At 44.2% G+C, this 17,552-nt stretch overlaps 1 protein-coding gene across 1 annotated transcript; it reads right to left on the bottom strand.

Annotated features, from left to right (window-relative positions):
* Nucleotides 1–992: 992 nt before the first annotated feature.
* ankrd33aa (ankyrin repeat domain 33Aa) lies at nt 993–13,724 on the bottom strand. Its single transcript, XM_061258831.1, has 5 exons — nt 13,131–13,724; nt 5,911–6,232; nt 4,945–5,074; nt 4,597–4,737; nt 993–2,481 (listed from the first exon to the last, which is right to left on the bottom strand). Exons 2-5 carry the CDS (start codon nt 6,175–6,177, stop codon nt 1,634–1,636), a joined length of 1,386 nt encoding a protein of 461 aa, XP_061114815.1. The 5' UTR covers nt 6,178–6,232; nt 13,131–13,724; the 3' UTR covers nt 993–1,633.
* Between the last annotated feature and the right edge of the window lie 3,828 nt (nt 13,725–17,552).

The following is a 17,552-nucleotide window of genomic DNA, read 5'->3' as shown; positions in this document are numbered from 1 at the left end:
TTAAAAGGCACCTAGGTCAGTTCTATCAGGAAACCCTGGGGGGAATGATCTTAATTGGTACAAATATTGTGGAAAATATTGTAACTCCACCCCTGATTTGTTTCATGAAACCTCTCTCACCCTTCACTAGTAACTGCTGAATTACAGGTTCCCTAATTTTGGTTTCTTACAGTTGAATAAGACTAAAATAAGGAAGTAGGGCATTTGATGAAAATGTATTAATTAACACATTTTTCAGGACTCCATATACTTCTTCACTGGATTCATGGTAAGAGACAGCATAGAAACTTGCACTCTAAATTATAAGAATAAATTTGGCTCATATTTTTACCTTTCATTCCTGAGTTAGCTTGTTTTTTGCAGTCCCTGAAATTTGCTATTTAGCAACACAGTCATCATTTATACTAGAGGGCTTTTATTTTGGGGAAAATGCACTATAGCTTACTAGATAAATTGGGAAATGTACATTATTTAGCATTATAAGCCTTTATCCCTGAGATATCCTTGACACAAACACACCAGCTGCTTTTTCCATTCTGCTTGGGAATAACTATGAAAAACAAACTTCAAAATGAGTACCGGCGTTCTGTGGAAGCACCTGAGGGAGGTTTGCGTAGATTTTATAATTAGTAATGAGTTCACACCATTGTCTGCCAATGATGACCTCAGGGGTGGATGTTTTGGTACAGTGCACCAGAGGGAAGGAGTCTTGTTTGTTGTGTGACTCAATTCTCAACCTCCCCCTGTTACCAAGGGTTCTCTGGGTATTTCCCTTTAAATGGCTGTTGTTCCTGGAGTGCAAACCCCATTAATGTTCTGGCTGATTAGATACTGCGATCAGGTTCTTTCTTCATGTTATCTCAGACAGCCCTCCACCCCAATCTCCTTTTTTGTCTGCTTTCTTGCTAAACCAAGATAATCTTGAGCAGGAACGCTGATAGCTCAAATTCCTGAGATCTGACAGTGGATTAAGTCCATTCTGGTAAAAAAAAGAAGAAAAACCCAACATGGAGTTTATTATTTTTGTTGTGCTGGTTTGACTCCATTGTTCTTCTGAGAACAGCTGTATAGAACGTGGAGGTACTGTGCTTGGGAGAAACGTGGGTGTAGCTCAGAGCAGAGAGCAGGTTATGTAGAGCTAAGATATTCCAGCAATGCTACCAAAATTCAATGTTTTCTTTTCAGATATTTGTACCATAGTTTATCTGTAATCATACTTGCATATAACACAAAAACAAACAAACCAAAAAAGAAAGTCTGTATGAAATTCTGAAAAAACACTGCATTCATACATTTAGCACAAAAACAGAGTGTTCCAACAAAAAAACAAAAAAAGTGTAGTTCAGTGATTGCTGGTGATTGACATCTTCATGAGCATTTCCCCCAAATGATGTCAGCATAGTCAAGTCAGAAAAGGGAGATGGTGAAAAATAAGTTCCTTGGTGAATTCATCCGGATGATGACCTATAATCACGATCCAACTGCAAATAGGGTCCAGGTGAGAGCAAAAGGGTGGCAGCTTTACCTCATAAGGTAATGTCCCAGTGGTTGGACTTAGACTGGGGGATATAGAGGCAGAGGGGAGAAGTCCACAGTGGCCTGGTAGAGGCTTTTTTTTGGTGGGGATTTCCTCCTACTTTTTCTTCTTATTATTCTTCTTCTTCTTCTTCTTCTTTTTCTCAGACTTCTCCCTCTCCGCCGCCTCCTCGGCCTTCACCCTCTCCCTCTTCCTCTCCTGCTTGGCCTCCTTGTACTTCCACAGCGGGGGCTCCAGGTGGGCCTTGGACATCTTCTTCTTCTTCTCCTTCTTGGGCGTGCGCTCGGCGGACCGGGTGATGTGGATCTGCGGGATGCAGCCGGCGGGGAAGACGCTGTTGCGCTGGCCGATGCCGCGGGGCAGCAGGCCCCGCACGCGATTGGACAGCACGCTCCCGCGCCGCGCCGCGTCCGTGCAGCAGGACGCCAGCGACATGGACGACCCGGAGACCGACCCGGAGTCCACCGAGGGCGAGGCTGAGCTGACGGACCCGTCGCTGTGCCGCACCGAGCGCCGCTCCAGGTCCGCTCCCGGGTTCCTCTGCGCCAGCTCGGGCACGGCCAGCCGCCGCTTCCCCGCCTCGGGGGGGCTGGTGGGGCACAGGGGCCGGCAGCCCGTGGCCACCAGGGGCGAGCGCACGCTGGTGGTCATGCGCACCATGTGGTCCAGCACGCCGTTGTCACGGGGGTCGTGGGGCAGGCCGATGGTCAGCGTGGAGCGGAGGCGCTCGCTCAGACGCTGGCCGCGGGTTTTGGGGGCGGTCGCCTTGGCGACCAGCTGTCGGAGCTCGGGCCACTCGGCCACGTAGCCGTCGCAGAACTGCTCCGCGCACGGCCGCAGCTGCAGCCGCCGCAGCCGGTACAGCGTGTCGTAGCGCCCCGTCTTCAGCGCCCACTCCTTCGCCGACTTCCCCCGCGTCGTGTCCACGCTGTTCAGGTCCGCTCCTGAGGAGGGAGGGGAGAAAGTCAGACAAACTGGAAGACAATTCAGTTGAGTATTAAATTCTGGCTTCTTTCACCACCTAGTGGTCAACAACAGAACAGCAATCTTTTAAAACCAGGGAGGATGGTGTATGGCTCTAATGAGAAATAGGTGCCAGTATTGTATTACTTTCAGCTTTTAACTTTCAATGCTTAGCAGAACAGGCCAAACACACAATTTACAGGACATGAATAGAGTAGAACTGCTTAAAGGCCGTATGAAATGAGTATGTTGATAATAATGTTTTGGTGAAATTACTATATACAGTATATTATGTTATCATTCAACTCAATTATAGGTCAATTATGTTGAAGCATCACCGTGACTATTGCTTTCACATGTCACTCAGAGAAAACTACAGATAAAAAATAAATATGTTTTCTGTTCTTTGGTGAATGTACCGTTATCTCAGCTGTTGTGAAGTGGGTGTGCTGTGTTAGAAGCCCTGAATAAGCAGCGATTACATTGTGACGTCTTGGTTGGACTAGCGATGACTAAGTTTGGAGAGTTTCCAGTGGGACTTTAAATAGGACTTTAAATCCACACATGACTAATCCACAGCTCATCCAGCAAAGCAGGTGATTAAGGCCTAAATAAGGAAATGGGGCATTCTCAGATATGTCCCATACACTAAACCCGCTAGTATTTTCGTCACCCTGTATTTTCGTCACAGTTCTTTACTGCTGACACAGTTCGCCCCAACAGTCAGCAGTGGTGTTTCTGTTATAGTATTATTACTGTTATAGATATTTCTGTTATAGTACACTGTATCTCTGTCCTGTATCTGAATCCTAAAACCGGCTATTTTCTTTCCCTATTGGGCACATGAGTCTCTGGTCTTAATCTCAACAAACATAGATATTCAACTATGCTGACCCTACACAACAGGGGGGTTTCTATAAACATAAAATATTTAAAATATATTTAAAAAATATTTTCACTGCATCTCTTTTTGGTCATCCAAAAACAAATCAAAATGCTTAGTCTTTTTTCCCCATCTGGTCTCAGGAGGACATTGAGGCACTTAAAGTTTTTGTGGATATATACCAAAGCAGGTCTTCACTGTGCTCTGGTCATGTAAGCCATAGAATGACTACACTGCTCTACCTGGTACCTGATTCTTTTTAACTGTGTTATCATCGCCGTATTAACACACTGTAACGTGTGTATGTTGTCATATAACCCTGAATGACACATCTGAGGAATGTTCTACTGGAGGGCACCAGTCCTCCGCCCTTTCACACTCATCAGCGAGGGGAAGGGACTGGCGCGATGTGAGTCTGAAGGCCTCAAATTACTGAAATGGATGGTTTATTTGTAGTTATCGTGCCCCCTGAAATTATTCACACCCTTGACACAGATGTAAAAACAGAGTAATAACAGTACTAAGCTATATTTTAATTCTCAAGAATGTGAAGAATATTCTACATTCAATGGGATCAAACAAAATGAAACTTCTAAAATTTGGGCAATTATTTGTTTATTGCCATTGCCTATGGTGATAGATGAGAGATGGAATTTCCCTGTGTAGATGTGGTATATCCCAGTATATCCCAGTATAGATGGGGTATACACATTGTTATACCCCAGTGAGGGGGCCACAACACACTTCTCTGAGTTTGAGGTAAACCCAGAAAAGTAGCACGTAAATGCTACTCCACTGAAAACAATTATTTGGGCCGTGAATAATTGTGACCTTTTTTGCTGTACATGATTTTATACCCTCCCCTCCCAACTGTGGATTTCATATTTTCTTGGTTACTGAAGGATTCTGAGGATTGATGGATCAATCAAATAGTCAAATAGAGAGAGCCAATCTGCTTTGCCCTCACATGCTTGGACTCAAGAGAAGATGGGATTCTGTTTGCAGGAGTTTCCTTGCAGGGCTGGGTGGGGATGTGTGCTCTGGGGGTGGAGATGTGTGCTCTTGGGGTGGGGATGTGTGCTCTTGGGGTGGGGATGTGTGCTCTTGGGGTGGGGATGTGTGCTCTTGGGGTGGGGATGTGTGCTCTGGGGGTGGAGATGTGTGCTCTTGGGGTGGGGATGTGTGCTCTTGGGGTGGGGCTGCAGGCTCTCACCGGCCATGACCAGGGAGGACACGCAGTCGTTGCGGCCCTGCATAGCGGCCTTTATCAGCGCTGTGAACCCGCGGCTGTCCCGCACCTCCGTGTCCACCCCGGCGTAGAAGTTCAGGATGTAGTTCATGATGGTGATGTAGCCTGGAGATCCACGGAGAGAGAGACACGGGGAGGGGGCAGAGCAATGAACAGTGGTATTGATGAGAGACTGAGAGATGTTAAAATATGAATAAATTGTGGTATATAGGTATATACTGTACGAGGGGCTGATCTACAGTGTGTGAAGCCACAGTCTCTCTATGGGGATTGGTGATGTCTGGTCTCCATGCAGTGGAGGTGTATACTGACCTGCCTGTGCCGCGATCATGAGGGCGGTGTTACCGTCGTTGTCCTGGTGATTGATGTCAATGAAGGGGCAATGGTGCAGCCCAACAACAATATCCACAAAGCCCATGCTGGCTGCCAGCATCAGCCCATTCTGCCATGGAAAATGCCGGAAAACAATGCTAGTTGTGCGTTGTGCATGCAGCTGTGACACACAATGCCATCTCCCATCTCCCCTCTCCCATCTCCCCTCTCCCTAGCTCTCTCCTGAAGTACTCTGTTCACATGAGAATATTTTATGTAACAAACATCATTTTTTAAAAACAGTATTATCAGGCTGCTAAAATGCCATCTTGAAGTAGCAACAGTATATTCTCCACAGGTTGATATCTTCCTGTGCTATGTGCAAGAACACTGAACTAAATTTAGTGTGCTAGAAATTCACAACCCAAAAAACACACTTAAGTGTGAAAAGGCAGTTCTGTCCTATTCTACAGTAGCTAACAAACTGGAAGCAACTCATGGTATCAGTCACTCAATCTGAAATCTAAAGTGAACCTCTGACTTCCTGCTAAAATACTGACATACAGCAACCAAAATAACCAGGTCTTTATTTGATTGAACATAGTCTAAATGCCTTTGATCGGCTCCCCCTGATTGGCTAACAGGCATGTGTATATGCTGGTGCATCTGCCATAGGCCCTGAGACACTGAGCATTTCCTCCATAGCTTTACATTCACCAAATTTTGCAGAAAGAGTATTCTTTAAAAAAATCCCAATATTATTCTCAGAGTGTTCTTCTAACTGGATACGAATACTAACAATCTTCACCCATGTGAATAAATTTTTTCCACATGGGTTATAGCTATTTATAGTACAAAATATGAATTATGAGTATGATTTAGCATGATATTTTTCACATGGGAAAAACAGGAGCACATAATGTGAAATGTAAAGCAGTGAAATAGCTGTGAAAGTAGTACCCTCACCCTGCCGTTGATGTCCAGCTCCCTGACCTCCTCCTGGGTCAGGCCCCGCTCCAGCAGCCTCCGTAGCGTCTGGAGGTCGTTCTGGCCGCAGGCCTCCAGCAGCGTGTTGGCGCTGCCCGGCTTCCTCTCGCGCTCGTAGACGGGCAGGACCGAGTCGTCGGAGAGCAGGCTCCACGACTCCGATTCCCCCTCCCGGAACAGCTGCTGCTCGTCCTCGTCTGGCCCCGCCCCCAGGTGGGGGTCTTCCTCCTCCTGCTCGTGTGCCATTCCGTGCCCCCGCCCCCTGCCACGCTCAGATCACACCCTGCATCCCCCACGACCCCTGAGAGAAGAGAGGGGTCAAAGGCCAAGGGTCAGGTTACTGTTCCAAGGCACCATTCTCACATGTCCTGTTTGGCTCGCACGGTGCCAAAGTGAGAATGCCCTAAGAATGGCTTTTACAGTCAGTAAGCCTCCTCAGTGCAGTGCAGTAAGTCCTCTTTTGGTTTATTGGACCAAAAGAAGACATAGGCCTGCTGTACATCACATGATGTCCGCAGCACTAACGGACAGTGTGAGTGAGTAATGCCCCTCACACTTCCCCTATTGCTGTACATTCACCAAATTTAGCAGACAGAGGCTGAGCTCGTAAATATTCTTCTGACAGGATAAGAATATAAACATTCTTCTCCCATGAGAACAAATACAGTGCATTTTTTTATACAATTATTTAAACTAATTATGCTTAAATTATTCAAAAGTCTGTTAAGCATCGTCTTGAAAGAGGCAGCTACTTACTCTGCCTCATGCTCCAACAGGAACATAAAAGCATGGGGGGTTGTATATATTTTTCCCCAAATATACACCCAGTGAGCACTTTATTAGGTATTTATTAGACTTATTAAGTGCTGCTGTAGCCTATCCACTTAGAGGTTTGATGCATTGTGTGTTCTGTTGTAATGCAGGTTATTTATTGTCATCTTCCTGTCAGCTTCAACCTGCTCTTCTGGCATCTCTCTTTAACAGTGTGTTTCTCTCTGCAGAACTGCTGCAAGCTGGATGTTTTTTGCACCATTCTCTGCAAACTCTAGAGACTGTTAGGCCTGAAAATCCCAGGAGATCAGCAATTTCTGAGATATTCAGACCACCCTGTCTGGTACCAACAATCATTCCATGGTCAACGTCACTTAGATCACATTTCTTCCCTATTCTGACATTTGGCCTGAAAAACAGCTGAACCTCTTGACCACGTCTGCATGCTTTTATGCATTTCATTTTTTTAATGCATAAAATGCATTTCTGTCACACGATTGGCTGATTAAATATTTGCATTAACAAGCTGGTGTACAGGTCTACCTAATAAAGTGCTCACAGAGTGTATATCCCAAACAGGAGCTGAAGATGGCTGCAGTACAGGCCCAGAAGGTCATGGATTTGATTCCTGGGTGGAGCACTTAACTAATTCCCATAACCGGAATTGTTTCAAGTTCTAAATCAGATGTGAAATGTACTGTAAAAATGACAAAACAAAGCATGATCTGTGCCCACTGGCCCTGGGTCTGCCAACCTTTGAGCAAATAAACAACGTAATGCACCATCTGCTGGAGCAGCCAAAAATGACAAAATGAAAAAAATGTAAAAACAAATGAAAGCTCAGAATAAAACAGAACCGGCACAGTGGTGCTCTGCTTTTGGGGTGGACAGAGGGGCCACTGTATCCCTGGCCTCACATGGGACATGCATCACATTTAATTACAGTCAGTGACAAATACGAGCCATTGAGCCTGGACTTCTCAGCAGTAAGATTACTGACTGACAATTTTACCAGCTTAGCCCTGGAATATCACTGGGTTCAGCTGGGGAAACACAGCGAATGACCTGGAAGGATCAGATCCCCTCTGTTTCTCTCACTGCTACTTCACATACAGGGAGCCACAAGTAACCGGGAGGACCAAGGACCTTGTGGAGGATTCTCAAATCATTCCAGATCATGTGATTTCAGTTCAAATGTTCTCGTTGTTGCCTTAAAATGAAATACTACGCAAAATCAGGGGGAAACAGACACAAACTGTACCCTCATGCAAATAAATCTTGGTATGTAGACTCTGGAAATTATCAAAATGAAAGAGAAAGGGTTTTTTTTTGTTTTGTTTTTTAATAAAAAGCAATAAGCGTGAGCTTTTCTCATTCCTCTAGAGCAGTGGCTTTAGTCCTGAGAAGCCAGATCCTAGGTTGACATGTCACAGCCAATGTCTGGAAAATCTTGATGCTGAAATTGTGATTAAATGAAATTTTGTACTTATTCCAACATAATGTTGGTTTTGCTCACTGCCATTTACTCTTCATTTTTTATTAGTAGTTTAGTTTCTTTGAGCAGGTACTGACATTTGCAGCAATTTAATCTGTCAGTCTATAATTGAGTTGATTCAAGACTGTAACCTCTTTCTAAAGGAATGGTTTGTCAAACAGCAGATTGCAGTAAATGAAAGCATTATTTGCTCTGTCTGATTAAGAGCCCCAGAGTGTTTATTCTTCATGGCACAAGCAGCTATTTCTGCCATAATATGACCTTAAGAGGGCAAGTCATCCTTCAGTAGACATTAAGCGTCTAATTAAGGACAATTAACAGCTCATTACTATTCACAGGCTTCAATTATAGAAGGAAAGGAAATCAGCATGCACAGTGGGTCCCCAGGATCGAGTTTAAAACCCCTGTCCAACACTGTGTCAAGCTTGGTCTTCAACGCTCTGTTTATATGTGTGTCAGATTAATCTCTCTGAATGTCTTAGTGAATGTACAAAATGAAAATATAATTTCAATAATTTCAAATATTTGAAATGCGTTGCATGGTGCTTCCTGGGAGAACTGGACTGGAATATGTTTAGCTGTCTCGACAATAAACAACTTCACCATCAACAACAGCTGCGTACCATTTCCTGACCATGAGAAAACAATACTGTTTCCTCAAAGGAGTATTCTTAAAGGGTGCCTAATTAAAGGGAACAGCCACCGAGTCATTCATGGGTATCAAGGGAAAAGAATATTCGCTCACAGCTGAAATGCCACTTCACAACAATGTCTTCCCAATGTCAACAAGGAGCAGGCTGGCCAGTCACCTATTGTAGGAAAAATCAGGAAAGTCCTGAACTCTGGTTTGCTTTATTTACATTACATTACATTAATTACATTATCCAGAGTGACGTGCAGTTGATTAGAGTAAGGTAAATGGGTGTATCACAAACAATTTGCGATATGCGATATCTGTGACAAGGGAATACATTCCATAAGCCACTGCATCATAGCACCAGTGTGAAAGGAAGTGAGAAATGTCTTAACTTTTAACGGTATAACACCCTCAATCTACCACAACAATCAGTCAATGTAATCATTCTTATCTTTCAAATCTTATCACTCATTGTATTCTTCACTACTTCACTACTAAACCAATGAATTAGTTAGACTACTTCTGACGAATCTCCTCATGCAGCTGGAGGCAGCGATTCAATCCAACTCAACAGCTGACGTGTAACGCTGGCTAAATCTCGATTAAAGATCAAATTAAACTAATCTCACATTTGGAATTGTACACTTCGTATGAAATTTCTGTTTCTCAGGAGTTGCCGCAGTACCATGAACAGAATCCGCGTATGTCAGGAATGCCACAGCATCGGGCGCAGTCGTGTGTGTGCTCTTTAAATGCAATATGCCCCAGGCTTTGATGGGACATTGTTTTCTATTTAGAAGAAAACCTCCTCACGCGTGCAAATCATTTCCTCTGCGACCCGTGATGCGAACTTATTACCATTCTTTACGCCAGCAGGAGCGTTCACTCCCACGCCCCAGGGTCTGACTGGATCTGACGGTTGCAAGTGAAGCACTCTGGCGAAGGCCACGCCGAAAAGTGACAGTGGTGCAGGTTTGCGACACATCGCACGTTCAGCTGACGGGGGGAAATCTAAAACCGCCTCAAAGCTCCCCAGGAGCCGGGCGGTTATCGCTCCCCTGTGCAACTTGTTACCAGGGCTTCTGTTAGCGCTACTAAGCTAACTTCGCTCAGTGGGTGTAAACCCCACTCACCAAGCCCTGATCTCAACCGTCCTTAGATTAGCAGCAGGGGGTTTTATTATGATTTGACCGCGCAGACAAGTGCGCGTGGATATGAGCCTGCAACCGGTTGCATCAGCTCCCTGGGAATCGGGCAGCAACCATCACAGCCAACCGTAATTTTTTTTTTTTTTTTTTTTTTTTTAGAGGTTCTTCGTAGCTTATTATTTAATTCATTCATTTTAAAAGATGGACATTTGCATGAAACAAAAAAAGCACCTGGTAAGACTGGGAAAGATCCATCTGTTTTATTTTGTAAAATGCTGTTACTTAAATGCTAACAATTAAACACTGTTAAAGCTGTTAATTTCTTTCAGGAAAGTGAGGCTGAGTGGAGTTGTTCTGTCACATAACTGCCCTGAACTGCACTGCTGATCAAGAACCATGGGTGATAATTATGTCACCTGCTGGTGTGGGCCCTACAGCCGTGAGGACAGTATATGATTGGTTCCCATGCCTTGTGAGGTTACGAGTTTCAGAGCCCATCATTCAGACCACAGAAGTAACGTTTGATAGACATGACAGGGATCCCAGGGAACATAAGGTCAGAAAGCCTCATTAAGACATTCTGCAATAGTAAAAATAGGCAAAAAAAAATGAGTAAGTAAGTATAGAGTAAGTGAGTATAGAATGACCTGCTGTGCCACCCCGGGAGGTGGGTGGGGTTCCCCGAGTGAGTGAATCACTGGAACCCACCCCCCACTTACAGTACACCCTGACCCTTTGGTCCAGCCAAGCTTGCCGTCCCCAGGGAACCAGCTATAAATGGAATGGAAAGGCGGAATGCACGAGACCAACAAGACCGAACCATGTTCAGACTGTTAGAGCCTCACGGTTAAGGAAACCACCCTGGGTGAGTGTTGTGCAGCCTGGGTGAGTATTGTGCAGCCTAGGTGAGTATTGTGCAGCCTGGGTGACTGGCACTGGAGTCGTACAGGAATCCCTGTGTGGGCAGGGGCACGATCCCAGCCATGCCACCATCTGCCTCCAATTCCATTCGCTGTCTGTAACACTCTCTGGTTTCCACCTGTCTTGACTAAAGTGAAAAAATTCCAACAGCAAGGCAGCCCATCTTGCTGTCCTTCCTTTCAACATCAAAGGCCTGCCTTAAGACAAGTGTTTTAATCTTGAATCAGATTCAGTAATTAATCTTTTTTTTTTTTTTTTCAAGTAGAAAACTTCAGCTTGTTTTCAATTTTGTGCTTGACAAGTGAAAATGTCTTACTCCATTGACAAATCTTGAAATAAGTCAAACTATCTCAGCTCATTCTCATTGGCAATCTTTTTTGTCTTATTTAGCAAAATAAAAAATGTATTTTATTTCAAGTCTAAATATGTAACTAAAGATTGACTTATTTTTTGGGTTTTGCAGTGTGAAACTTCCTTACACAGAACTGGGGAGATGTCTTCATTGGTCAGCTCCCATGCATGCAGATCCCATGTAAATCTTTCACACAGACAAACAGATAATGGAGGAATAGTCTGCAGGTCTACTCCAAAACTTGCTGACATGGAATTACTGGAATAATATTAATGCTAATTTCCATAACAAATTTAATGACTGCTTATTTCAGCAGTAATATACATAATGTGTATGTGATTGGGTTACTCCGGTAGAATACACAACTGGCATTTAGTGTCCACAGACGTTTTGAAGAACATAAGGTAATATTGTGTGTGCATGCATCCCAATGGCACTGCTGAATAACACAAGGCACTCGTAAACATGCTTCAAATAACATGAGCATTTTTCAAAACATGTTTTCAGTATTTCCAAAGACAGCTGAAGAGAAATTGCTCAATCAAATGCAGAAATATGTTTTTTTCAAAAACTTGCCAGACTGGATGGCTGAAGGAAAATCCCAAAACATTCTGTTCTTTCACTTAATGCCTTACTCTCTGTTAGGTCAAACGGTTACCAATGGTCGCCACTCTGTCCACAGCAATATAACGGTCTGAGATATCAGGCGGAAAAAGAATTGCTATTTTGCTCCAAGGGTTAGCTATATTTAGCAGTCTTACCCAGGCCCATGCTGTGCTGCTTTGCCGTTATATGCTGACAGAAACGGACAGAGCGGGAGCAGCTTAGCGGACGGAAAGGATGGGGGGGTGGGGGGTGGGAATAGGAGCACAGAGGCCACGCTGCTTGGCCCCGGGGGCTGCTGCGGGTTAGCCCTCCACCGCAGGACCGTGTCCCCACGCGCAGTCATGGTCACTGGGGAGACGCTACCGTACCCACACAGCGTGCCAAATCTGCAGCGTAGCCCTACTCCTTACCGATGGAGACCCTCCCCCCGATCTCTCTTCACCTGCTGCGGAAAAACCACTGCTCTGTTCCGTTACCTTTCCCCTCAGCGTGTGCTAAAGTCTCCCTCCATGCCCTCAGTACTCTTTCTCTCTGTCAGAGTTACACTTTATAAGCAGCAAGAGCCTTTTGAGCATCTCTGGCTTTGAACTCAGTATTTTGTTGCTTAATTAGCTTCCCTGCTGAAAAAAACTGCTAGCACAAACTAGGTTTTGACCAGTTCAGACCAGCTTTAAAATAATTTACAAGCTACCAGCACTAGCTGGTTGACTAGTTCATACCCAGCTAGACCAGTTATGACTGGCTTGACAATAGCTGGTCAAGCTGACATAGCTAGATTTTATGGCAGGTTTAGCATGTGGCGTCTTTCTGTGGCTCATTGCCCAGCTTACATTGCAACATTCTTGATACTGCTGGATATTAAGTGACATAACTGAGATACAGTATTTTGCTTATGTGGCTGTGCTCCCTACCTGGGAACCAAACCAGCAACAACTTGATTACCAACATCCATGGTCTTTTTCCACTGTGCCAGTGTGTTCTAGAGCAGTGGGGAGACCTCTAAACAACTAGTCTGTACCCCATCAATCAACATCTACCTTTGCTCCAATGTTCTGAGACAACAAGCCCCACCCCCTCCCTCTCCCTTCAAAATTAAACTCCTGAACCATCTCCCAGCTCCACTTCAGCATTGATGGGTTCTTTATTTCTCTCAAAGCCAAACTCTTGTATCAATGCCTTTGATTACTGTGGCTCAACCAACATCTCATCTCTGTTGCATTGTGAAGGCAGCATGTATCAGAAGTGACTTCTGCAGACCGTTTCACTTACTAGGATGAAAAACCGGCGGATCCACTCTCTCTGCTGGCACTCCTCTCCAGAAGAAGTTTTAGATTTCTCTTTCCACCCGTGTGTACGCCGAGTTGGCTGCGTGTGAGCGAGCAAGCAAACAAACTTCCTCTGTCAGTTGCGCTCGGGTCATCTATAGCATCCTCCTTGCGGTGACTGCACTGTCCTCTGCTGCTCGTTGAGCACTGGGAAACCCGGACTCGATTGATGCTGCAGGGCGCTCCTCTCTCTCAGGCTCGTCTTCTCCTCCTGCGCTTTGCGGGCAGTCGTGCCGTCCAGCTGCTGAAGAATGTCCCCACGTCTTCTCGTACCCTGTCCCATAAGCCCGGCAGCGTGGCCTGTCTCATCCTCATTACAGGAGATTTGTAGAGAGGATTAAAAGGCAGGATCAGAAGTAGGCTTCCACTCCAGTCAAACCACCATATGGCTCCTGAGTTCTCCGTCTCTCTGTTTCTCTCTCTCTGTTTCTCTCGGTCTCTCTCTTTCTCTCTCTTTCTCTGTCTCTACCGTCCTCTTTTTTTTCTCCCGCTGCAGGTTCTGTTATTACACAAAGACACAGAGAAGCGTATGATTTAATTGCTCAAGTAACTCAAATTGTTTACGCTGAGTTTCAAAGCTGGATTTGGTCATGGGGAAGGCAGAGAGCAGACGCTGTTTGTTTAATACCCCCGCCTCTTTTTTTAAGGAAATCTTTTTATAGAAACAATAAAACTTCCTGCAGCTGAAGCCCTGTGTGTAACTTGTGAGAGGAGACTTGCACGAGGAGGGAGAACCGGAGTGTAAACAGGCGTGTGCTAGCACACACGCTCCGGTGGGCACCGCTGTGCCTCAGCGGGACTGCTGACATGTTTGTTAGTTTCGTCTGTGCGAGGCTCATGGGAACAGGGAGCCGAGAGACCCAGTGCACACGCTAATGGCGAAGACTGGATAGGATCACTGCTGGACAGCAGGCATCGAAGGCCCTCTTGGGCTGTATTCCAAAACAAAATACGCAGTTATGAACCACACTAATCATTTTACATATGGATTCAATTGGATTCAAAAGTGATTTAATATGAAAACAATAAGCCATCGTATGCTTGAGTGATAAAATGGCGGAGAAACAGTGTACTTGGACATAACAATCTCATACTCAGCCAATGGTCCGTGCCAGTGTTTATCCCCAGAGCTTCCTTTCCCTGTTTCCAGATTCCCACAGTGAAAAGCAGTGGCAATCGATGATAAAAGATGACATGACAGAGATCGCATATGAAGAAATATGAACAAAAATGATGCCAGTTGCTTAAAAAGGCCTCTTGGAACCCACGTTTACTGCTCTTGAACAATGAGGGGATCAATTCCACAGGAAGTGGAACACGCAATTTATTGTGAATGATGTCCTAGCCATGTAGGATCAAACTTGTGTCTTGTTTTTACAATTTGCTAGGTCTATCTCAAAAGAACAACAGCACACATCAAAATGAAAATCTGATCGATGCAAGGTGAGAAAACAAAAAGGTCTGGGAAAACGAGAGCAACAGGGCTAGTTGCTGTTTGACTCGAGGGAGTTCAGCTTCCTGAGTTCTTCCTGCTGTGAAAGTTTGGGAAGGGAGGGTGTGCTGAGTCCACGCTACACCATTGTGCTGGTGTGCAGTTCCACAAACACACAACCTTACACGCTCGCATTGGAGCTGGAAAGTGATTTCATACTAAACCCTAACCACCATGGTGCACTGCTACCCTTGCTCTTCATGAGGGATTGATCCCAGAAGCTGCACCTTATCGCAGGTGAAATAAGAAGATCTGGTGAGACTTTATTGTCCCTAGAGGCAAAACCATTGCTTGGGAATTAAAAGGAGGTAGCTCAGGGTGTCAATAACTTTCATATTATACAGGTGGGTGAGTGCTTATGCATGTAGTTAGTTTACTTTTACTTCAGGCTGTGTAGCTGTGGCATCAGTTCCCCTCTTAGAAGGTTCCCCTTGGAAGATTTACTAAAACCCTGTCTCTGTTTTATAACATGGCGTTGTCAAAGGAAATATAGTGGAGGGTGACCTATAATATATGACCTATATATTTAAACACAACCATTTGTAGAATGTGAAAAGTGTGAGAGCATAGATACACACATACACAGGCTCTTGCAGTATGTGCTGCTGCTGTAGCCTATCGACTTAGAGGTTTGACACATTGTGTGTTCAGAGATCTCTTCTGCATACCACTGTTGTAATGTGTGGTTATTTGCGTTACTGTCACTTTCCTGTCAGCTTTGACCAGTCTGGCCCTTCTCCTCTGACCTCTCTCATTAATAAGGCATTTCTGCCCACATAACTGCTGCTCACTGGATGTTTTTTCTTTTTTGCACCATTCTCTGCAAACTCTAGAGACTGTTGTGTGTGAAAATCCCAGGAGATCTGCAGTTTCTGAGATACTCAACCAACAATCTGGCACCAACAATCATTCTACAGTCAAAGTCACTTAGATAACATTTTTCCACGTTCTGATGGTTGATGTGAACATTAACTGAAGCTCCTGACCCGTATCTACGTGATTTTATGCATTGCACTGCTGCCACACAATTGGCTGATTTAGATAATTGCATGCATAAGTAGGTGTTCCTAATAAAGTGCTCAGTGAGTATGTATGTATGTAGAACGCTCACAGATAAAATAATCATAATATCTTTGCTTTTACAGTTAGGCCTACACGTTATTTTGTTTTCCTTATGAGGTTTTAACTAATGAGATAATTCACCCAAAATCATATAACAGTGTATGTAATCTAGTGCTGAGTTACTGACTCATGTCATGACTGCTCTCTGTATGATGTCCATAAATTAGCCATCATAAAAGTGCACCATAGACCACAGCTTCTAAATCCAGACCTATGAAAATCACCATGGCCCAGTCACTCCTAAAGGTGGTATAGTCACACAGGTTATGTGTTTGAAACAGGGGAGGGAGGAGCTGAGCTGTGCAAAAGCATATTCTCACATCATCACCCTGCCTATTTCTGGAACTGTGTGAACCGCGGAGTAAATCATGGCTAAGTGGTTTTTACAGAGATTTTAATAATTGCACTGCAGTACAGTATCTCATCACATACAGTAAAATCAATTATAAATATAGTGACAGGACTGTTAGTTATGAATATATGTTTATTTTAACAGTATTCACCAGGAAACACAAACTGGCCACAGGAAAATATTTGTCTGTGATTCACTATGAAGGCCATGCAGTTTGGTCACAACCCATTCACTGGACAAAAGTGCAATTAGAATGAAGCAGAATGATGTCAATGAACTAAAAGCAAGAATTATTACTTGATGTACAGGTTACAATTATTTGATTAGGACCAGAAAAGCAATTTAAAACTACATGGTTAAAAAGAAACTGAACAGGCAAACAAAAGACCGTATTGGTGTTTGGAGAGGGGAGAGAATGCAAGCAGGTTACACAATGGAGTATGCTAAATATTCAGGAAAGTATCAGTGAAGTGGTTAACCTGAGAATATCAAAGGATGAATATCGAAGTGATGGATTGTGGGCTGGTGGTTATGAGGCCTATATCACACCAGTAGAGGGCGGCAGTGTACAGCCGGATTTTACGCAATATCAAATTTTGAGGTCTTTTTGACTCACTACATTGAGGAATTCTTCAGTAATGCAACAAATCTTAGATCAGTACTTTATTGTGAAAAAAACGACAGACATAGGATAGATTCACCGAAAGGGGAGCCACTGATAGACAGGCAGTTATTCACACATTGTGTCATATGAACAGTGTGAAAAATACTTTTATTAATTGAATCTAGATAGTTGGTTTTTGGAAAGGTTATCCATTGTAAAGTATGATTTATGTTTCTTGTTTACATTTCCAAGCTGTGCAGCAGTCATTTTGTGCCATGTCCTGGGATGTCTTGGGGCACACTGATGTGCTTCTGACTGCCCTGCTGCCTGTGCCAAACTGTTCTGGAGGATCTTGTGAACTGGCCTTTATCACCAATGGTTTTGGTCTCCCATTACGAACAAAAACAACTTTATGCTTCATAAATATGTCACGTCATCATGAATTAGTGATTTACTCTATATTATATTTTCATTAAAAAAACAACCCACAGAACTGTAAGTGAGAGAGCCAGAACTCTGGGAAAACAATCTTTATTGTCGGCAGCAACTTGAAGGCTGTTGAGTGCAGTTTCGGTCTTGATGATCGATTACATAAGAGGTGGCGAATGTTTGGAAGCTGGGCCGATTATCTGGCTGCTCCCTCCAGTGACGAGTCAGGCTCTGGCTCTGCTTCAACAACCCCCCACGGAGGGGGATGAGGTCATCTTCTCTGTAATTTGATTGTTTAAGATTGTTAAGCTTTTCTGAGATCATTGCTTCTGAGTCACCTAAAATTTTTTGCTGTTTACGCTTGTTT

This window comes from Conger conger, chromosome 10 (genome assembly GCF_963514075.1).
Source record: "Conger conger chromosome 10, fConCon1.1, whole genome shotgun sequence".
Lineage (NCBI taxonomy): Eukaryota > Metazoa > Chordata > Actinopteri > Anguilliformes > Congridae > Conger > Conger conger.
Note: the sequence above shows the minus strand (reverse complement) of the source record. Positions and strands in the feature narration are given on the sequence as shown.

What these genes read in the sequence shown, in the direction of transcription:
- ankrd33aa (XM_061258831.1), bottom strand. Translation starts at nt 6,177, where the DNA reads ATGGCACACGAGCAGGAGGAGGAAGACCCCCACCTGGGGGCGGGGCCA. An exon ending in CATGATCGCGGCACAGGCAG is followed by an intron (nt 4,738 to 4,944) that starts GTCAGTATACAC and finishes GTGGATCTCCAG; the next exon opens with GCTACATCACCATCATGAAC. An exon ending in GTCCTCCCTGGTCATGGCCG is followed by an intron (nt 2,482 to 4,596) that starts GTGAGAGCCTGC and finishes CTCCCTCCTCAG; the next exon opens with GAGCGGACCTGAACAGCGTG.